General features: G+C 40.3%; 1 protein-coding gene across 3 annotated transcripts; it reads right to left on the bottom strand.

The window, feature by feature from the left end:
- Positions 1 to 711: 711 nt before the first annotated feature.
- per3 (period circadian clock 3) lies at positions 712 to 22077 on the bottom strand. 3 transcript variants are annotated; one of them, XM_028574954.1, is made up of 22 exons: positions 21892 to 22077; positions 16333 to 16747; positions 14261 to 14418; positions 13992 to 14110; positions 13646 to 13844; positions 13058 to 13109; positions 12103 to 12251; positions 11874 to 11952; positions 11671 to 11777; positions 10365 to 10521; positions 10043 to 10151; positions 9650 to 9778; positions 9457 to 9562; positions 8493 to 8604; positions 8259 to 8383; positions 7987 to 8148; positions 7505 to 7756; positions 6462 to 7375; positions 6154 to 6346; positions 5748 to 5934; positions 3117 to 3267; positions 712 to 1991 (listed from the first exon to the last, which is right to left on the bottom strand). In XM_028574954.1, exons 2-22 carry the CDS (start codon positions 16566 to 16568, stop codon positions 1869 to 1871), a joined length of 3819 nt encoding a protein of 1272 aa, XP_028430755.1. In that variant the 5' UTR covers positions 16569 to 16747; positions 21892 to 22077; the 3' UTR covers positions 712 to 1868. The 3 variants fall into 3 exon arrangements, with proteins under 3 accessions (XP_028430755.1, XP_028430754.1, XP_028430756.1); XM_028574953.1 differs by having other exon boundaries at positions 14261 to 14421; XM_028574955.1 differs by lacking the exon at positions 5748 to 5934 and having other exon boundaries at positions 1911 to 1991; positions 14261 to 14421.
- Between the last annotated feature and the right edge of the window lie 765 nt (positions 22078 to 22842).

A 22842-nucleotide genomic window follows, 5' to 3' on the forward strand; every position in this document is an offset into this window, starting at 1 on the left:
TTGACTGTCTCTTCTGTGCCAGATTCATAGACCTTTTGCACAACATTTATTTTCACTTCACAGGAAAAGCACAGGAAAAGCACAGGTGGAACACATACGATTAAGCCTCTGTTCCAGCAATTAAGCCACGTAATGCAGGAATCTATCATGTTAGCCTATTATCTGCACGCACTGGCCGCGGAAGCGCCACGAAGCGGAGCCATTTTCATTTCGGTGTCCGTGTCGGTCTGTTCACACCGGCTGCGATCTGTGCCGAAAAAAAGACTGCCTGCGTGCGAATGTTTCAAGCCAGGTGGTAGTCAAACACCGGAACGCCACAGCGCAGCCGGATACGGATACTTAGTGGCGAGGAGCAGGATCACTTTGACACCGGAGAATTGCGCATCTGGTGTGAACAACGAGGCGCCTGATCGGCGCTTAAAGGCAGATTTATACTTCTGCGTAAAATCTGCGTAGGGTCCGGCGTAGGTTTGTGTCTTCACGTACCTACGCACGTAGCAACGGCGTAGATTTTACGCAGAATTATAAATCAACCTTTAGCGTCACATTGCGGCCCACAGATCGCAAGCGTTAGGTCTGTCAACTTTAGAAAATAATCATTTCTTTTGTTTGTTGTTTTGCCACAAATATAAGAACCAGCTTCCCTGTGATTTTGTAGAAAGTAAACTTTTTTGTGTATTGTATTGTGCTTAACAGACAGTCACACCTAAGTACACGTTATATACATAGTTCATTTATTTATTCCTTTGTGTCACACACAAACATTCCCTGAATTCAAGACAAATGGTTTTCTACACTTTGTGAAGTTTGTTTGTGTCCTTGTTTTATAAGAAACATGGTACTGTAATGTACCTTCAATCTAAAAATGGTAGAAAACCCTGGTCTGTCTTGCACTGTTGGACAACTGTATCTCAAATCGGTCAGCTCTCAGACTCACACGCACACACAATTTATTCGTAAACCCAGGATCAGAGGACATTCAGGGCAACGCTGTGTCTGTATAATTCAAAGGTAAGCCTCAGGTACTGTAGAGTGATAACCAGGATACTGAGTGGAGAAAGGACTCCCAACATGACGTTTTGGACATTGAGGTGGACTTGTTTTGTAGCACTAAATTCAATTTGAAATGATCATCATGTTTGTTGTTGTTCACGTGTCAGATTAACATGAAAACTGATGTTTTTTGACAAGAGGAAACCCACCAATGGAATAAGAGAATATACTATAATAACAATCATTTTAGACCAGAGTAGACAAGACTATGAACATTATAAACAGCGCAGCTAATGCGTCATCTTCATGTCAATCCAAAAAATGTACCATGCGTCAAACCATGGGTAAGTTACTATGCAGCTCAAGGAGATGATGTGGCCGACGTACTGTACAACCTGGAGAGAAGAGTCTGGCGTGTGTTCGGATACTCAAACTGGGCCAGCACCGTCTTTGTCTTTGTCACCCAGTCACACTAATACGACAGACTGGGAGCGTGCAGTGCACACAGTGCTCATGTTCAGAGGCATGTTCAGGGGGCCATCTTCTTATATTGAGTGTCAAATGGTTCATGGTCCCAATTAATGGTCAGCCTTAAATACAAACTAAACCCCTACAGGGGTCTATGAACACAACAAGAAGAGAGGTATAATATGTATGGTCAGATGAAGGCAGTCACGTTAGGCTGGCTGAAAGAAAATGAGAAAATGCCCGTCTCTTGCCTTTTCCCGCCTCCGATACCTTAACAAAATATGTTAAACGTCAAACTAAAGCATAGGGACCTACTCCTCCGGATTGCATGGTGGGAGTTGTTAAGGTTTCTGGCAGGGCTGGTTCAATGCGAGTTGGGTGGTTGGTTGTTTTGGGGTCCAGGTCTCTCAAGTGTCCACCACAGGTCCGATGGAGTCCTGCTGGGGGATCTCCAGAGGGGACGAGCTATCGGGGGCAGTAGGGTGAGGAGAGTGGGCGACCTCTTGTCCAGAGTTGCAACTCACACAACCCTGTGAGACACAAAGTAGTTGGAATCAACGGAAGAATATTTGAATTGTGCAATAAGGCAGGCATCAGTGTTTCCCACGGATTAGAAAGCAATTTATGGCGGAGGGGGGGGGTTGCGTTTAAAAAACAATAATTATAATATTGAAACACAATGTGCGGCAGCCGGTGTTGATAGTGAGGCGCACCGCCACACATCAGTCTATGTGTGGGAAACACTGAGGCATACAGTACAGGCCAAAAGGCATCAAAACTATGAATGAACACATGTGGAATTATGTACTTAACAAAAAAGTGTGAAAGAACTGAAAACATGTCTTATATTTTAGATTCTTTAAAGTAGCCACCCTTTGCTTTTTTGATAACTCTGCAAACCCTTGGTGTTCTCTCAATGAGCTTCATGAGGTAGTCACCTGAAATGGTTTTCACGTCACAGGTGTGCTTTGTCAGGGTTAATTAGTGGAATTTGTTCCCTTATTAATAAAAAAAGCAAAGAGTGGCTACTTTGAGGAATCTAAAATATAAGACATATTTTCAGTTATTTCACACTTTTTTGTTAAGTACATAATTCCATATGTGTTCATTCATAGTTTTGATGCCTTCAGTGAGAATCTACAATGTAAATAGTCATGAAAATAAAAAGGAAACGCATTGAATGAGAAGGTGTGTCCAAACTTTTGGCCTGTACATGTATGTTTACGGCATTACTTTCTAACTGTGATGTTTTGGGACCAATTGCTATGAACGAAGTACACACGGCAATACAATGGTAAGAGCAAATTATGTTTAAGCATGTATCCAGCTAATTTAAATAGAACAGTTAACTTAATTTAATATTGTATGTGGCGTTTTCTTTTGCGGAGTATAAATGTTCCAACAAAACAAGTTCCTTCCCGAGACTATTTTATACAGCCACCTTCGCTGTGTCCGGAACTTAGCGCTGCTTTTTTTCTCCTATCCTAGAATGTATGTGTGGTGTAGCCAGACCTTACTCCACAGTGCTGTGGAGATAGGTCTTTCAATGTGAGACTAGGAAGGCTCACCAGTGCCTCTTCACACAAAGAATTATCAAACGTGTTCAAGTGAGCAGAAAGATTAAATTTGGGGAGAGTGTGATTGGAGATCCTCACCTGTGTGTCTATCCCCCATGGAATAGTGTGCTGTTGGATCCAGGGATGGACCTCAAACAGCTCCTCTCTCTGCTCCTGGCTGAACCAGGGTTGGAGGGACTGCAGCACCCGGAGCTTCTCCCTGTCCTCTGCCAACACCTCATTCTGGTCCCTGGAGGAGAGAAAAGACAAGATACAAGGCAAGGATGAAGGGTTAAATGTCATCTTACACATATAAGACAATACATTTTTTTCTGGAAATTATACTTGTCAAGGGTTAGACACTGTCATTACACAATCTAATCAGCAGAGGGCACCTGTAAAGCTAAATTTCACCTCTGCATTAAGCAGCTACTCTCACTAGATGAGTGACTGTCTAGAACAATACGTGTCTCAACAGTTTGCCATATTAAAACCAGGTTTGAGGAGTAAGATCAAAGGAATTAGAGCAGCAGAGTCATCAAACAACTGTTAAGCAACCATATTTTTTTGAATATTTCTTTGTTTTGTTTAGCTTTCTTTATTTAAAAAGGAACAACACACATTAATCAACATGAGCACAGAGTCCAACTTGTAAATGTCATGCAGGCTAATTTTCATCTGCTGTCTCTAGCAGGTTGATGGCTTAAAAGAATTAGATCAGCTACAAAAATACAAGACATAAGCATCAAACAAGAAAACACAGTATCACAGAATATCATTAAAATGATGGCAAGCATAATAGGACATACACGTTAGAAGTTTTAAAATGCTAAACCAAAACCAGCTGCTTAAAAGAGTTTGACAAGAGAGAAAAAAGATAAGTAAGAAATGCATTTTTACGGCAACAGCTTTCACGAGTTTCCTGGAACTCCCAAACTAGTTTTCCAGTCATGAAAACACCTGGAAATGTATTACATACAATATATGCAATTACTGTATATATGTAATTACATTTAGCTGTTCCTGCTTATCAAGCTTGTGCTATAGAAATAATAATTAAAATGGACATTATAAATATACATGTGTGTGTCCTGCCCTCTCCTGGCACGCAACATGGTGACTGCATCTTTAAACCCATGGGACATTTTGGGTTTGAGCTTTGACCCTTGCAGCTATAGGCTACGAGGGGTGCAGGTAACAACCTACTGTATTACAATACCACCTGTTAAACACTGCTTTGACAATAACACACACCTTACAGTAGTTACACTGTCAATTTTTGTCTTAAGTTTGAAGTTCATATGAGGGACCTGGAGTATAAGCCAGTGCTTGAAGTGAGCATTGTAACTCCCACATTTCGGTTAGGTGTAACACAGAAAACAAACAAGGGGTTTCTTTGTTTGTTGATGAGAGCTTTGTAAGTAAAAAAAAAAAATACATACCAGTGCTGATCACATCTAACAAAAAAAGGAGGCCAGATGCCCTTTTTGTACAGTTAGAAGTGATGTGTAGCCATCACCGGTAATGAACCTGGGACACTTTATCATGAACCCTGCATCATTAAAAAAGCAGCATGACCTGGGGTTAAATGTGTCAATACTAGGCCTACCGGTAAATCATATGACTGTTTTGTGACCAAGTGCTGTCCTGTATTGTCAAGGAAAACTCCTGGAAATGTCCTGGAACATGACTTCTTAAAATGCTGTAGTGTGTGTAGGCATAAAAGTGAAAAAGCTATTGTAATTCAGATGATAACAATGTGGCAGACTACATTTCCTAACATGTACATTTGTTACCTGGGCTAGTGATCCAAACAATCCAAGCATTCAGGTAACAGGGGAAAATCTCACACTCAGTAATGCTGATTTAGAAAATATGCATCCAGCTGTTTTTGTTTGAGAAAAACTTTGTCAAGGGACTACCAAGGCTTCTCCATAGAGCCCGGTTGGACTTTATAGCATATCTGTAAACGGAAAATAATCAATAAAGGCACACTAAATGTTTTGAACATTGTCCCTTTAAATTCACTTTAACCAGCCCTGTTCTATGTGTAAAAACAACAGCAGAGAGAAACACATACTTGCTGTTTGGGAGCTCCAGGTGAACTCAAGACATAACCGTTTGCTAGCTGTGTGCTACTCCAGCGCTAACACAGCGCTGTGGAGATAGATCATGCAATGTGAGACTAGCTGTGTGGTGATGCCAGGCTTCGGAGAGGGCTGTGGGTCCAGACTGAGACTGATGTTTTCTCCAGATTACATGTAAATCACGCTCTCCCTGCCCCCTCCCTTCAAACCCTTAACAGTGACAGAAATTACATTTGAAACTGTAAAAAAAAAAAATTTAAAAGAGAGACACGAAGAAGAAAAAAAACAGAAGATCGTCATTGGAAAAATAAATAAGAATGCTAAACATATCAAAATAAAAGAAAATATAACTTCTGCCACCAGCACCAGAAAGACAAATTTTTTAGGAAACACATATTGCAAAAAGGGCAATGCCATCGTATAATCAGTATAATCTAAATAGAATATAATTTGAGTATTGCTTTTAAAATATATTATTCCCCCAAATGATGGTGATTTCAAATGCAAATCACATTGACGCTCTGCTCGGGTTGAAATGTTGCTTTCACGGCCACATTTCAATGTGTGATGCCTCAGCAAAAGCATTTTGTTTTTGCTCATCATGAGCAAAATAGAAACGGTAAGAGTGGTTGTGGGTCTGTACCTAGTGTGGATCTGGTACGTCATCATGACACGCTCAGGCGTGTGCTGGATCCTGCTCCACAGTGGGTTCTCCACCTGAGTGTCGAAGCTGTGCTGGTGCTCTGCCGGCGCCTCCTGGCTCTTACGGGCTTTGCGTGATGTGTCCGATGAATCATTACTTGCAAAGTATTTGCTGCTGTTGCTGCTGCCTGTAAGCCAGGGAATGCTCTGCATCAGTCACTTCACCCTACTAGTAAGTGAAACTCTTGCTCTTCTGTCTGGCAGTGTCCTCAACTGTTAAATTGGATTGTTTTACTCGTTTGCAATCTTCCGTAAAATGTATTTTTATTAATTTTATGCAAATTGTTTCAACTATGAATGGGTTTGTTGATGTGCGTATTGTGTGCATGTGTGTTTTCCCCTCTTACCAGTGTGTGAGGTGGAGGTTCCGTTGGAGCCAGATCCAGATCCAGATCCCAGAGAGCCTCCAGACTCCCCTGATCCAGACCCTGAGGCATTGGAGCCAGTCCCTGACCTGGCATCCTCCTGCAGCAGCAGGTCAATCAGTTCACTGGATGTAGATTGGGCATCATGGTTCCCAGACTCTCTGGGGTTATCACCCTGATCAAGGCAAAGGTTTACAGTCAGAATGTGGCCAACCACATATGCTGGGAATACAATTGGGAGAGCTATCTACTGTATATCAACAGATACTGGGTATGAATGGCAGACTGACCTGGTTGGCATGTTGTTCGTGGAGGCTCTCGGCATGGTTGTGCCCGATGCTGCTCTGCCCTTCACTCGGCTTTGGCAGCTCCTCCTGCAGCAAGTTCAGCTGCAGCGGAGAACTTGAGCGAGAGCTGGAAAAAAGAGCCTGAGGCCCAGCTGCCTCCTCCTCTTCCCCGACAGAGGAGCCTGCTCTGGGTGAGCAAAGCAGAGGGCCCAGGCTGGTCTGAGTTTGGGAGACAGGCTGGACTTGGAACTGGGGCTGGGGGAAGGGGACACTGCCAGAAGCAAAGCCTGACATGGCGATGGGTGCCTGGGGCAGCATGGAAGGAGTGAACAGAGGGTAAATGGATTGTGGGTAAATGGACGGGTAACCTGGAGTTGGGTAGCTGGGCAGGATGACAGCCATGACCGGAGACATGTAAGGATGGATGCCCTGAGCTGGAGCCATTGGCTGAAGGTTATGAAAGTTCTGGATATTCTGGATATTCTGCAGATTCTGAAAGGGCTCCATCTGAATTGGTTGCATGCCTGGCAGACTCTGAGGAGACTGCATGATGTTGAAGTTGTAGCTGAGCTGTGGTTGGTCAGAAGGCTGCAGCACCATGGGGGTTGCTGCAGGCAGCTGTTGTGGTCTAGGTGGTTGCTCCGGGCCAGGCTGGGTTGCCATCATGGGGAAGAATGGCGCCTGTAGTGGGGATGTTTGGCTGTAGGGCGCCCTGTAACCACCTGGCTGAAGGCTTGCAACCATCTGGGGCTGGGAGGACTCTGAGGAGGGCCAGGAGGAGTCTGGGACACGGCAAGGAGGGCCAACTGGGGAAGCGTAGCTGTCTGAGGAACCCTGGGGTTTAGGGCGCTTGTGTCTGGGCTTTCCTCTCCTAGAGCGGTTTAACCCACCAGCGCTCACTGGATGTAGTTGGTCGCCTGTGGTGAGATGGACACAAGCTGCAGAATAAGTTTTATTGAAGGTGCCGAAGTGTCCCTTTAAAAATTATATTCAGTAGTCACTAAATTCACTCATGCTGTTAGTCACATTTATAAGTAAATACATACCTGGGTGATGGGAGTGAGCCATAGAGCTGTTGTCCAGCTGCAGATAGGAGCTGTAGGGGCTCTGTAGGATGCGATGGCGGAATCGATCCACAAACACTTGCTCCTCCTTCTGGGTGTGAGCTGACAGAACCTCCTTGGTGAGACCTATGAACCTTCGTTCCTCTGTGGCCGGGCTCGGGGCGGGACAGAGAGGGGTCGAAGCAGCATCAGTAGGCTCACTGCCCATCGGGGCGTCCTCCAAAGCTGTGGCCTCTATGGGAGAACATTTAGGAAAAAACATGTTCAATAGACACTTTACAGGCCTTACCTCCCTAAAAAAAAAAAAAAAAAAAACACAAGAGAGCCATACAAGGCATTTCTAAATAAAGATTGAAACTCCCATATGCAGTGTATTTAAATGTAAGAACCACAAAACAGCTGGAAAAGAGCATCTGAGTGACCCCTATGATCTGACACACAGATGTAAGGGTATGTTTATGTACCTGATTCAGGCTGTGGCACATGGACAATGGTGCTGCTGTACGAACACTGGCTGGTGACAGAGACTACACTCATGGCCTTTGTGGACATTGTGATGTCTTTTAGGGGCGCTCCAACAACTGCTGCTGCCGTTGGGGCCACCGATGCCGCACTGTCCAACACCACTACAACGTGAGGAGAAACAAGTAGAACAGTTAATGTTGATTTGGCAAGGAATATTACAAAATAATACTCAAATGATAATAATTATGTGGTGTATGTAGTGTTTTTATACCATCTGAGCTGGCCTGAGCTGTGTCAGTGGCTCCAGCAGGCTTGTTGTCTTCAGAGGTAGAAGATGAGGAAGAATAAGAGTCACTCTTCCGCTTAAGGGCTGGGCCTGTACAGCTCTCCAAATATCTGGAACACAGAAATGTACACAATTAATAGTGTGACAGGAATAAGGTGCTTTTGCACGTAATACACTGAAACGATCCAAGAATGGCATGATGACGCAACGACCACACACCTGATGATGTTGTCCACACAGTTGATCTGCTGATAGGAGGGAATGTGCGTTTGCTTCCTGCCTTCTTTGTGATCTCTGACCTCAGGGTTGGAGACTGCAGGGGGCAGACGTGCTGGAGGAGGAATTTATATATATATATATATATATATATATATATATATATATATATATATATATATATATATATATATATATATATATATATATATATATATATATATATATATATATATATATTTTTACAGGCCAAAAGTTTGGACACACCTTCTCATTCAATGCGTTTCCTTTTTATTTTCATGACTATTTACATTGTAGATTCTCACTGAAGGCATCAAAACTATGAATGAACACATGGAATTTGTACTTAACAAAAAAGTCATTATTGTACATATATTTTAGATTCTTCAAAGTAGCCACCCTTTGCTTTTTTTTTTTTATTAATAAGGGAAATAATTCCACTAATTAACCCTGACAAAGCACACCTGTGAAGTGAAAACCATTTCAGGTGACTACCTCATGAAGCTCATTGAGAGAACACCAAGGGTTTGCAGAGTTATCAAAAAAAGCAAAGGGTGGCTACTTTGAAGAATCTAAAATATAAGACATGTTTTCAGTTATTTCACACTTTTTTGTTAAGTACATAATTCCATATGTGTTCATTCATAGTTGTGATGCCTTCAGTGAGAATCTACAATGTAAATAGTCATGAAAATAAAGAAACACATTGAATGAGAAGGTGTGTCCAAACTTTTGGCCTGTACTGTGTGTGTGTGTGTGTGTGTGTGTGTGTGTGTGTGTGTGTGTGTGTGTGTGTGTGTGTGTGTGTATGTATGTATGAAGAATATATATATATATATATATATATATATATATATATATATATATATATATATATTCATTCTTCATTCATTCATTCATTCATTCTATATATTCACTCTTGTATTTATACTTGGGAATGCATTACCTGTGGCTGGTTTGTAAAGAGCATTTTTGTGGTTGGAACCTAGATAAGGCTGCTGGCCCCAACTCTTGACTCTATTAACATCAGCACAGATCTGCTGCAAAGTCATCTGCAATAACACACAGACGATGTATCAGCAGGATTAACCTTTGCAGCGGCTTTACCACTGGCTTGTGATGTCACTGTGATGTCTCACCGGTTCCCGGTGTGAGTCCTCCCACAGGTTACCATTGCTGTCACTTGAAGAAGCCATGCTGATGTAGTGCTCATGGGAGCCGTTACTCCCCAAACTGCCGTAACCACTGGAACCATTGTTATGGACCGGCTGTGGAGAAGAGACACAAAGAAGTCAAGGTACTGGAGAAACTCTAGATAGAGATAAAGTAAGAGATCTGTGTGTGTGTGTGTGTGTTAGTAAGGGTGTACATCTATGGACATGTGTGTGGTCTAGGGCTGCAATTTGCTTTCACTATCAATTAATATATCAATTATACAGTTAGGCCATACAAAATGGTGTCAAATTCATTATTATTTTTAATGAAAGGATAAATTATGATAACAATTTAATGAACTGCACTGAAATAATGACCTGCAGGAAAAGCTTATAGATCTTAGCTTGCAGTTCTTTTATTTCCTCATGGGTGACTGGGACATCCTTTGTAGTCGGAGCAGCAAACACATCCTCATTCAGTGGACTCCTGGTGACAAATGACGACAGCACAGTGATGTAATTTCATTTAGTAAGTCTCTTCGCAAAACAACAGTGCTGCTACAGCACCTTCTCATAAAAGAGGTGGATTACAAGACAGAAAAAAATACCAAACCCTCCACCTAAGCACATAGAAAGTATTGAGACTTTATTAGTGAATATAGTACTTTAAATTGTTTCATTTTGTGCCGTTGCCACTCACGTCCTGACTTTATGCCGTCCAATGATGAAGGCCACCTTGCGGCTCCAAGGGTTGATGAAGCTAGACCAGCTGGTGTCCAATGTAATGTGGTCTCCATTCTGACAGCGCAGACGCACCGGAGAGTGCTCGAACGGAGACTGGCCCGCATACTTCAACACTACACATGGCATGAAGAGTTTGAGTAAAAAAAAAAAAAAAAAGGGGTGACGATGTAGTAGACTGTATCACTGATCCACTGCGTGGAACCATGGGTGGATCTCTAGAAGGCGAGGACCTCTCCAGTCGCCTCTCTGTCAGTTCCGCTAAAATTTTATTTAAACCTACATTGTCATTTTTTTAGTTGATTCTTAGCAAAAATCCCTTTGTTCTTTCACAAATATGTGCTCATTCATGTGTAATTACTTCCACCATCTAATCAAAGTATTCTCGTAAGCGTAGAATCTGACATTTAGAATCATTCAGAATACATACGGGCGAGTCGCTCGAATGACGGCTGGCATGTTGCGCCTCCATCTTTAAAATACATTAGCCAAAGTGAAAAAGAGAGAATGGGAGGGGCTAGAAAGTAATATTCAGTTGGTTGTCATATACAATTTCACCGCTAGATGGGAAAAATTCTTACACAATGTAGCTTTAAGTTTGTTTTACATATTTATATATATTTGATCTACATATGGACGATGATAACATATGACTACGAGTCACTCATCAGGAAATGAAAATCACTTCCCACTTTGTGAACTGTCCTCTGCTAACTGCCTGGCTGTGGTTTTTAAAATGTAAACATCAGACAAAAAAAAAATAAGGAAAAAAGGTGAAAGAGATGAGCTCTAGCTACGAGATCCGAACCACCAGGGTAAGAGCCTCTTCTCCCTGTTGAGGGAAGGAGGTACTGGATACACCAGAAGCTCAGGAGGAGATTCTACCCTCAGGCCACTAGGATCCTAAACAAGGATCCTGCTTAAGACTGCCCCCTCATCCTATATACATATATCTCTATTATTATTGCTGTTACTTACATAAGTAATGCTTTAATGTACTGCATACATGGGAATTGGCAGAGTTACATTTCACTGGAATTGTATTTTATGGGATTTCACGTGAAAAATGTATTGATTGATTGATTGATTGATTGAATGAGGAGAACAACTAAGTATTTGTGTTACTGTTTAATCTACCAGTTATTGTTTCCATAAATTAAAACAATTAATTGTTTAGCATGTTCAATGTCCAAAAAAAATAAAAATAATTCTCATCTCCCTGTACTAATAACTTGTGTTTTCAGACTTTGTCCTTAAACACTTACCTTTCCGGTGCACAGACAGCATGAGGGGGCGGTCGTCTGGGTGAATGCAAGTCAGCAACGACGTGCCAATCAGATCCTGGGGAAGGTATCCTAGCAACGGCACAGCCCTGTGGATTATGACCATCAAATTAGCTGCATCAACACACCGCCCTTTTTAAAGCTCAATGTAAACTCTGATTGTGCACGTTTGTGTGTGTACTGACCTGTCATCCACTTCCAGGAACACACAGCCGGCTGAGTGTGTGGTGGTGAAGATGCGCTTGTCCATGGGGATTCGAGGCGCTACATGAGCGGAGGAAGTTGGACAAATATTCTCCATTAGAAAGAAAGGAAGCACATAAATAAAAAAAACTTTAAAAATAAATTGATGTTTACTATTTATTGGGAAAGGCTGTTTAAATTGTGCACAGCTTGTGGTGCTAATAATTGTACCTTCATATCCAGAGATGATGCGTTCAGCCAGCGCCAGGCAACACGGCTCCTCGCCTTCCCCACTGCTTCCTGTTCCCTGCACCGTCAGCAGGTAGGGTGTTAGCCGAAACGGGTTGTAACGCATCTCACCTTCATGGTCCTTCCCACCCCTAAAACATAAATTGAAATTTGTATTTCTACTATGATTTATATAGTAAACATAAACCATTATACTCAACTAATATTAAATACTGGTAACAATTAGGGCTGGGCAATATATAGATATTATATCGATATATGAGGCTAGATATCGTCTTAAATTTTGGAGATCGTGATATGACACAAGAGTTGTCTTTTCCTGGTTTTAAAGGCTGCATTACAGTAGAGTGATGTTCTTTTCTGAACACACTAGACTGTTTTAGCTGTTTTATTATTTGCCTTTACCCACATAGTTATTATATCAACATAACTGAAGACTATTGATCAGAAATGTCATTGTGTGCGTATTTTGTGAAAGCACCAATTGTCAACCCTACAATATCGACACAATATTGATATTGAGGTATTTGGTCAAACATATCGGGATATTTGATTTTCTCCATATCGCCCAGCTCTACTAACAATGATGTCAAACTGGAGATGATTTAAACAAATGCAGACTACAGCCATTTCTATATTCTTTTTGTCAACAAAATAAATCGGTTACAACAAAGTACGCTAACTTTAGCTGCATAACTCACAAAGTCCTATGGGGTTGGCAGGATGTATGAGGAGCTTTAAAACATCACTTTCAGCTGTTTTTTTACTGAAATCTGTTGATAAAGTATGGTAACTGTGTGTATTTGAGATCTCTGTGGGATTCATACTTTCTGAGCACATCAGATTTTCCCAGAGAGATTTTATTATTCTAAAATCACAGATGTATGGAAGGCCTGGTGAGGAAAGGAAATATCCTCAACAGAATGAAGATACTGACCTGATTCTGCAGAAGAAAGACTTGACCTGGGCACAGTCAAACAGAACCCCCGCTGCAGGGACAAAGAACTGACAGTTATCTGTTTTTTTTAATTTCTTGTTATCTGCAATGATTCACAATTATGTACAAACAATTTCAAATTAAGACATTTTACAAACACTGCTGTAAAGTCAAATATATAGTCAAGTAAAGTCAAATATATAGTCAATTTAAATATAAAACATAACCAACGTATGCTGTATGTTGTTTACTTTTAAAGTACAGGACAAAATACTATTAAAATATGTGCAAGGTACATACTTGTTTTGTGTTGTATTTATTGAATTATTCATGTCGAAGTTATAGCCGCCATCAGGATTGACGTTATTATTTTCTGATTGCTGCTGAATCTCACAGCGTACTGTTTTTAATTGTGTTTTCCTGTAAACAATACCTTACCTAGGTAAACAATGCACTTAAACTATAACTGTAGTTGTAGCATTACTGTAATAAATAAAGAAAACAAAAAGCTAAATTAAAACGAAACCCAAAAGCCATATAATAGTGAAAACCATATTTAAAATATAATAAATGTGGTCCAAAACACACCTGTATGCGAGTTGCTCCAGGGTGGCAGATGTGGCTGAGCCGTGTGCGAGTAGAAGACATTAACATCTTGGTGGAAGAGCAGCTCCACAAACTTGGCCGACTCCAGGAACTTCCTCTTGCAGCACAGGATGCTGGGAGCCTGCTCCGACGCATACAGCACGCAGCCACTCGACAGGGAGAAAACCACCACGAAGGAGTCCTACACACAGACACGTACACACGCACGTGCAGAAACACACGCACACAGACGAGCCAAGTCACAGTACACAAAGGCAGTAAACACGCGTACACAGGCCCAGGTGTGAGGCAAATTAATGTGCAAGTATGTATGCAAGTGTGTTTATACCGTGTTTTTAAGGGTGTGCTCAGATGTGACCCTCTCCAACTCTTCCAGAGTGCAAACAGTGGCATCTCTCCTCTCATCCTGGCCATTTCGCATCAGCAGTTTGTAGTATTCACTATTGGCTAAAGAGGAACACAAACACACATGCTGCTTTGAAACAAAACTAAATCATGATATCAGGCTTGTTGGAGAGAGAAAAAAAAAAAAAAAACTACTCTGATTTCAAAGAAAGACAAAACTTCTCCCAAGCGTAACAAAGGTTTCCAGGTTACCTTGCACTTGTTTGACACAGTTGAGTGCGTAATGTAAGGCCTCCACAGTGCTGGCTTTGCTGCGACTGCGTTTGTCTGATGGAATCCTCTTCTTCATCTCAGCCACAGTGACCATCACCTCTCTGTGGGCCTGCCCTCTGCTACCATCTGTATTTTCACTGCTACACACACATTCATAAAATGCAGTGGCACAGAAATAGTTTAAGCCCTAATTTAAAAGACCTAAAAAGCAGCAGAAAGCTGGAGCAGATCTCAAGTTTTCTGGGAGTTTGTTCCAGATACAGTGCCTTGAAAAAGTACTACCCCCTTGGCGTTTTTCCTATTTTGTTGCATTGCAACCTGTAATGTATCGGTCCATAGGACCACTTCAAGCCCTACACTCCAGAGACAAAAAAGAAAAGAAAACATGTTTACATTCTCCCACATACATTTGACATACATGTTTGAAACTCGAAACATATTTTCTAATTCTTTTTCTGAAAGCAATGGCTTTTTTCATCACTTTTCCAAAAAGCCCAGCTCTGATGACAGTACGGCTTAAAATGGTCCTATGGACCGATACTCCTTTCTCTTTCCAGATCACTCAGGGTTACCTTTGGTCTCTTTGTTTGCCTCTTTAATTAATGCCATCCTTGCCTGGTCTGGGAGTTTTTGTGGGTGTCCCTCTTGGCAGGTTTGTTGTGGTGCCATATTCTTTCCATCTTGTAATAAATGATTTAAATGGTGCTTCGTGGGATGTTCAAAGTTTCGGATATTTTTTTTAGAACCCAAACTTGATCTGTACTTCTCCAGAACTTTGTCCCTGACCTGTTCAGAGAGCTCCTTGATCTTCATGGTGCCCCTTACTTAGTGTTGTTACAGGCTCTGGGGCCTTTTAGAACATACTATGTGACTTCTGAAGGTAAGTGATAGCACCAGATCTTATTTAGGGGCTTCATAGCAAAGGGTGAATACATATGCATGCACTACATTTCAGTTGTTTTATACATTTTTTTCATTTCCCTTAACCAATTTTTGCTATTTTGTGTCCATTGTATACAATAAAAAAAAAAAAAAATTACAGGTTTTATATATATATATATATATATATATATATATATATATATATATATATATATATATATATATATATATATATATATATATATATATATATATATATATATATATACACATACATACATACACATATATATATATAACCTGTAATTTAAATATATTTATATTTAAATTACAGGTTGTAGTGCAACAAAATAGGAAAAACACCAAGGGGGGTGAATACCTTTGAAAGGCACTGGATGTGGTGCATTAAAACTGAATTCTGCTTCTCCGTTTAAATGTTGACTCTGGGAACAGGAAGTAGACCTGTCCCAGACAATCTGAGAGCTTTGGAGTCTACACATTTCAAAACGGCGTAGGAGATCATTAATGTATTTTGGCCTGAAACAATTTAGGGGGTTAATTAGAAACTAACAGTAGTATTTTAAATACAGTTCTTTGACAAACAGGCAAAATTACAATCCATAATGTTGGTTGTAAATATTCATCACAGTTAACAGACAAAATTTCTGGTTCAACTTTGACCTTCCCTTCTTCCAGTAGCCATGTGCACTCATGGTTTCCCTGTGCAATTACTTAGCAACCTTATGGTTGTGCTGACTTTTGTTTTTACCTCCAAAATAAATGGTAAGTAATCTAGCTAAAATATCAACCTGTTTACAACCTGTATGATCATCTGACTGGTCGTGTGTCTTGCCTTGCTCCATTGGAGTTCTCAGCTATTAGTTTGGTGAGTACAACGTTATAACAAACCAAAGGCCAGAGCTACAAAAAAAAAACCCAAGTTGGGCTAAACTTTAATTATGCTTATTTGTTATGTACTGTTGAAAAAAGAAGTCAACATTTTCACAAGAATGCAAGTGGATATTCACAGAAGCAAAGCCACTGCTATGGTATGTGGTGCATTTTAAAACTTGTTTTGAGATGAATGAAGAGACATGACATCAACCTGATCACTGTGTATGATGTAGATATAGGCCAAGTAGTCAGGGCACACTTAATCAGGCAAATACCTCTTGGTTGAAGCTGAGGTGGATCCTGTGACGCTCCCAGGGCTGTGATTGGCCGAGGAAGAGAGGTCATGCGATCCGCTAGTCATCTCTTCATCTTCCTGCCCTACTTCTCCACCTGAAACTCCACTCCCCCTTGTGGCGCTCTGACTGCCCCCCTCCGTCCTGCTGCCCTGATGACATCCTCCCCTCCTCTCCACCTCCTCCTGTTGCTGACGGTAACGCAGGCTCCTCCCCATCTGGACCACTGTCACCTCCAGGCATCTCTGCGCTTTGGTCACACATCAATTTGTCCAATTACAGTGGTCAGTAGGGGTCTTCATATGTTCAATAAAGGGAATGGGTTCCATGTGGTGACAATAAATTATTATTATTTCAATGAGTGCTGAGTGTAAGATGTGAGGATCTGCCTTTAACACTGTAAGATAAAGGAAATTAAGAGAGACAAGAAACAGTATCAGAACAAAGTTTGCAAGACTGAATTCACAGCATGGAAGAATGAATTACTAATTTCTTAAAAAATGTCTTAGCTGTGGGACCCCTCTGACTGAAAAAAACAATTCTATCTGAGAGTATGCCATATGAAACTGGGACAGAGCTATGATGCAACAGTATCATTTCACAGCAGGAAAAAGCACAGGTGTAATTAATAACATTGATGATTGCTATTGGCTATAGGTATACCAGTGGGCATTAGGGCTGTTGGAACGAATTCCGAAAGTCGAATATAATTCCAATAAAAAAAATCAATACTATTCGAATGCTGTGGGGAGTGGTTACATTTTTCGTCGCTCGGCCGTGGCTTGGTGGCGTTCCATTTCCCCCGACTCATTTCCTGGTTCTCCTTCTCCATAAAAAACATGAAATCAAGGAGAAGGTTAACTTTCCCTGCTAAAGATAACTCACCTTGGTCAGAAAGCACAGGGGAGACACTTTGTTTCTCTCACTATGACTCTAGAGTCACTACTCGCTCCGAAGCTTATCGCCGTCACTCTCTCACTTCTCCCTCTACCACACACTCCCCCCACACACACACACGCCGGCTCGACGCACACACAAGCACACAAGTATAAACACCATGCAGGCCACTTATGTAGGCTACGCCGAAAGCTCTGCGTGGAGCCTCCGCAGGACCATGAAACGGCCTTAAGCCTAAGTAGTGTAGTAAATATTTAACAGGCTGCATCAAATATTCGAATATTAGTTGAATATAAAAAAAAAAACATGAAATTCGAATGGTATTATAGAGGAAGACTGTCAGCTCTAGTGGGCATGGGAATTGAATGACAGAGCCATCATTAATGTAATTAGTTACACCTCTCATTTTCCGGCTATGAAGTGTCAAAATGTGAGGCAGGGAAAAACCCAAATCAAAATGCCAAAAACTTGTGCCAAGTCTGATGGGGCAAAAGCTCCAAATGTAAAAGCAAGGAAAACAAACATATAAATGTTCTGTGCAACAAGACAATGTTTTTCATTTCTCTAATGTGAACAAACACAATCTGCCTTGTTATCTAATACTATTGGACCATGTGACTATCAAACTGGCTCACTGCTTTCTGACTCACTCCCATCATCTACGATTCACACATGGGCACATTTCATACATCAATACTGCCAACACCAGGTCCAATTGATGTATTTTTTTCAGAAATCAAACTCAAACATTACAAAGAAAACAGAGGTAAGGTTAACACATTGCCTTCTTAAGTCATGTTCTCTTTGCCAGTTTTCTTCAGCCATCATTATATCAGTTATAAATAAAATAAAAAAACACCACGTACACATAGCAGTGACACAAGATAAGTAAGTGAAACACAGACAAAGAGAGAAACACACAAAGATAAAAACAGGAGCCTGTGAAAATAGCCTGCGTCTTACAACAGGTCGTCACTGCAGGATTACATAATCGCCTTGCTCAACTTGGAGCGTATAAGCCACCCTGTTATTTGAGACCTTATATCTGTACTGTGTGCGTACAACGTACAGACACAAACCTGTGATTACTGTGGTGTAGAGATAATGCTCTGGCCTTTCCTTAATTTTACAGTATACAAACAGACCTCAGAGGGGGAAAGTGTGAGTTTGAATTCTTGTTCAAACAACATTGTGATCCAAATGTAAACAAAAGTGTAGTCGCACCACTAAAATTGGTGACCGGAACATACTATCACTCCCAAATTGATGAACCATCAGTAATGTTTGTAGACATAGCGTTAATATTCATAATTGTGGCCAAATGTGAATTTACAACACCTACTGCTCCACTGAAATGCCAGGTCATGAACCATGCAGTATCTGTGCTCAGGTCAACTGAATTGTGTCTCCTCAATGTCTTGTCTGTCTCCAATTTTATCTTAAATATTTGCTTGCTTGCTAACTTAATATGTCCTCTTTGATACGGTCAACTTTATGTGTAAATGGATGGATGCAACAACACAGATGACAAGCAATTAAGGAGCCTAGCTTGTTATCTCAAAGAGCTTTTCAGACACAATGAAATGATTTTAACCATTTCTGGTGAATGAAACCCAGTTGAGCCATACTTGCATGTACACACACAAAAGCCCTGAAAACATGGAAGTAAAAGCCGAGCAGGATACACATCCCCAGCGTAACATGTGGTTATTATGAAACAACATTATAAAATGATATTCACAGACGGGAAAATGTCGCCTAAATGTAGGTATTTCTACAACTCAATGTTAACATTTGTTTAATAAGGGAAAATACAGTACTTAAGAAGAATTAGGTGAAATTGGGCTGACTGACCTATGACAAAAAGTTAAAGGTTTTCGAGTTAAGGTACATGCAGCAAGAAGTAGTATAGTGAGCCTGTAAGTGCACCTATGTTACGCCAATAACCAAGATTATCATTAAAGGGATACTTCAACGATTAGCATTAAGCTTTGTATCAGTAGAAACCCGGTAGTATTTTCGAATGGCTGTGCTTCCCTCCCTCATGTCCCCCTGAGGCGAGCCTTCTCTTTTTTATACATTTTAAATGTGTAACACCACTTGAGCCACGGTGAAACATTTCATGTATATGGTTGAAATGACAATAAATACACTTGAGTTGACTTGACTGCCTCTGTCTATGTCATGAATGTATTAAGAGAATGTCTGTAACCAGTAGGCGTGGCTTGGGAGTGGACATAGGGAAGCGAAGCAAGTGCATTCTGGAAGTTGTTGTCTTTCATCCACATGAGCCAAAAATACATTCTCTGGCTTTTCTCGGTCTAGAAGGTACCAACTTCTTTTAATTAAATAAATAAAAAAAAAAAAAAAAAAAAAAAAAAATCACATTTCTACTACATGAATGATGTCTACATCTTTCCAGCTGTGAAATATCCCTTTAAGTAAACATAGCAACAGCACAACACACAACTAAAAATCACTGATATAAGTCATCGCGGTAGCTGTTTTACATGCTTCCGTCGACTAAAAAACGAAAAGCTTCAACAACAGCCCACGACCTGATCCCACTCAAAACAAACCTGACACGCATATGACGTTCCAGTACACATGAACCCAGTAACCTCAATAAACCCAGGGACCACAACATGACATAGGGAGACACAGGCAGCCACCACTCCACCGAAAACTAACGCACAACCGCCATTATTATTATGTTGTGACAAATTATATATAAATATAGAATGTTAACATTAGTAAAGGGTGGTCCTAGTAAGACTGTAAGTAAGTTACCGTTTCAATTATTACGTCTTCCGAGATCAATTACTCTGTAGCGAAATGTTATTAAATCACAAACGATGCATCTTTCCTACCGTAGTAAGGTAAACAACGAGCTACAAACTCATTTTCATCAAAACGAGCCGTCCTCCAAACTGGAGAAATAACATTGTCTCTACGAGCACCCGGCGGTGAGACGGCAGTAAGACCAGTACTTAGGGACCGTCTACAAACTACAACACCGAAAAGAGATACAATTTTTTTTTTTATTAATTTAATGATTAAATAAGGTAGTGTCTCGAAACTTACCTCAATTATAACTAGTCGCCTGATAGTTGTACTATAGCACTAACTTAAAAAAAATAAGCATATTCATAATTTTGGTAAATATGTTTTGCCAAATGTTTTTAATATGTCATAATTACAGAGAGTCATGTCTCAAAAACTACTCCACACATAGAAGACCCCCCCCCCCCCCCCACGTTGGTTGTACTAAAGCACTTAACTTTCAAAAATAAGCATAATCATAATTTTGGGGAATATCTTTTGCCAAAAACATTTAATATATAAGCAAACAAAAGCTAGAAAATTTGTATTTAATTTGTGTTTTTGTTAACCACCTTCTCTGGAGTATTTTGTGAGACATTTCTCTATGTAATTATAACATATTTATTGCGATAAATATAGCCACAAATTATGCATGTTTATTTTTGAAAAGTAATCGTTATAGTTCAACCATTAGGTGAGCAGTTATAGTGAGGTAAGTATGGAAACACTTCTCTTTGTAATTATTAAAGTATGAAATGTTTTTAGCATTAAATATTCCCTAAAATTATGCATATGATTATTTTTGAAAACTATGTGTTGTAATACAACCAGCAGGAGGCTTTGATGTGTGGAGTAGTTTTGGAGACATGACTCTGTACTTATGACATATAGGCCTATTACATATTTTTAGCAAAACATATTCCCCAAAATTATACATATGCCTATTTAAAAGTGATGTAGTACAACCAGCAGAAGACTAATGAGGTAAGTTTAGAGAAACCACTCTTTTTAATTATTAAAATATTAAATGTTTTTGGCAAAAGATATTCCCCAAAATTATGATTATGCTTCTTTTTGAAATGTAAGTGCTGTAGTACAACTAGCAGGAGACAAATTATAATTGAGGTAAGTTTGGAGACACTACCTTATTTAATCATTAAATTAATAAATATTGTTATTGTATCGGTTTTCAGTGTTGTAGTTTGTAGACGGTCCCTAAGCACTGGTCTTACTGCCGTCTCACAGCCGGGTGCTCGTAGAGACAATGTTATTTCTCCAGGTTGGAGGACGGCTCGTTTTGATGAAAATGACTTTGTAGCTCGTTGTTTACCTTACTACGGTAGGAAAGATGCGTTGTTTGTGATTTAATAAAGTTTTGCTCAGAAGTTCTCGATCCCGGAACTTCGAATCTGTGAATGTCTTTCCAACTTTACCGAAGTCTGCTAACGTTGGTGCATTAGCTATTAACTTACTTACTTAATAGCTAATAACTGCACTTATTATTGATGCAATGTAAGCTTGTCGGAGCAACATCAGAGCAGTTTAGTTACTTCACGTTACTCACTAAATGGCACTGCAGCTCCCTGATCATGGCAGACATGTTATTCAGTTAACATATTAGCAATACACATTGACCACTGCTTACAGCCAATTTATACCGTATTGTTTGGAAATGTGAAGTACCACCAAAAAGATAACGACTACATTTCATTTGTTTACATCCTCTGTTCTCTGGTTGGTGCCTTGGGCGAGGAGGCTAGCTTAGCTAGTGTGTTTGGCCAACTCGCTAAAACACCTCAAATCTTCTGATGGAATATTTACCTTTTCCACTCCACGTATGTCTCCCCTTCAATATCCGACAAATAAAATTCTATCAAATTAATCGCCGGGCCGCATTAAAAGTATTATTTTAATTTCCAGTCACTTACGTTAGCTAAATCGTCTTCTATTCCAAAGCACTTGACACATTTGTGCAACGTGAGGCCGGAACAATATAACTCCACCCACTCCAAGATGATTGGACAGGCAAATATTGCAGCTATCATGTAATTGGACATAGCACCTAGGAGTGGGCGCGTCTAACACAGCGGTCTGGCGTTTCACATGGATCCCCACGTTTCACAACAGAGGGAAGCTGTAAGCTGCCCAAACGCCAACTCAGTACAAGCCCCTGCAGCATCCACCCCTCTATTCTGGCATGCATAAATGGATGAACATAATGGCCCAGCTGATAAACTTCACACATCTTGATGCCTTTGACAAGAAATGACTTTGATATTTGCATTGTCAGCTATCTGACATATTAACAATGTTTTTGTTGAATCACATGGCAAGAATCACAAGGATATGGGCAATTAATGATTGATTTTGATGATCGTCATTTTGAATTTAGTTAGCCTTGGCCTGTGATAGTTAATATCTTTGGAGTATTGGTCAAACAAAAAACACATTAAAAAGGCCACCTTGGGCACTCAGAAATTATGATGGACATTATTTTCACTATTTTCTATTTTATAAACCAAACTTGATTGGTTGCTTGGAAACTTAAAACAACAGTTGCCTATTTTTTTTTTTTTTTTTCCACCTTTATTTATAGAGGGAAAGATTTGACTGAGACAAAGGTGTCTTTCACAGCTGAGCTCTGTGTCCAGCATAATTTAAAAAATACAGAAACACAACTTTACAAACAACAATTACATTCAACAATGTTTTGTTCATTAAGCATGGCTTTAAATTGCCAAGTGGAAACCAAGACATCTAGTATTTACAATC

The sequence above is a fragment of the Perca flavescens genome, chromosome 4 (assembly GCF_004354835.1).
Source record: "Perca flavescens isolate YP-PL-M2 chromosome 4, PFLA_1.0, whole genome shotgun sequence".
Lineage (NCBI taxonomy): Eukaryota > Metazoa > Chordata > Actinopteri > Perciformes > Percidae > Perca > Perca flavescens.

Coding starts and splice junctions, on each gene's coding strand:
- per3 (XM_028574953.1), bottom strand. CDS start 16,568: ATGGGGAGGAGCCTGCGTTACCGTCAGCAACAGGAGGAGGTGGAGAGG. Junction 12,252..13,057: donor TCTTTCTTCTGCAGAATCAG/GTCAGTATCTTC, acceptor TTTATGTTTTAG/GGGTGGGAAGGACCATGAAG. Junction 8,605..9,456: donor TCTTTACAAACCAGCCACAG/GTAATGCATTCC, acceptor TTCCTCCTCCAG/CACGTCTGCCCCCTGCAGTC.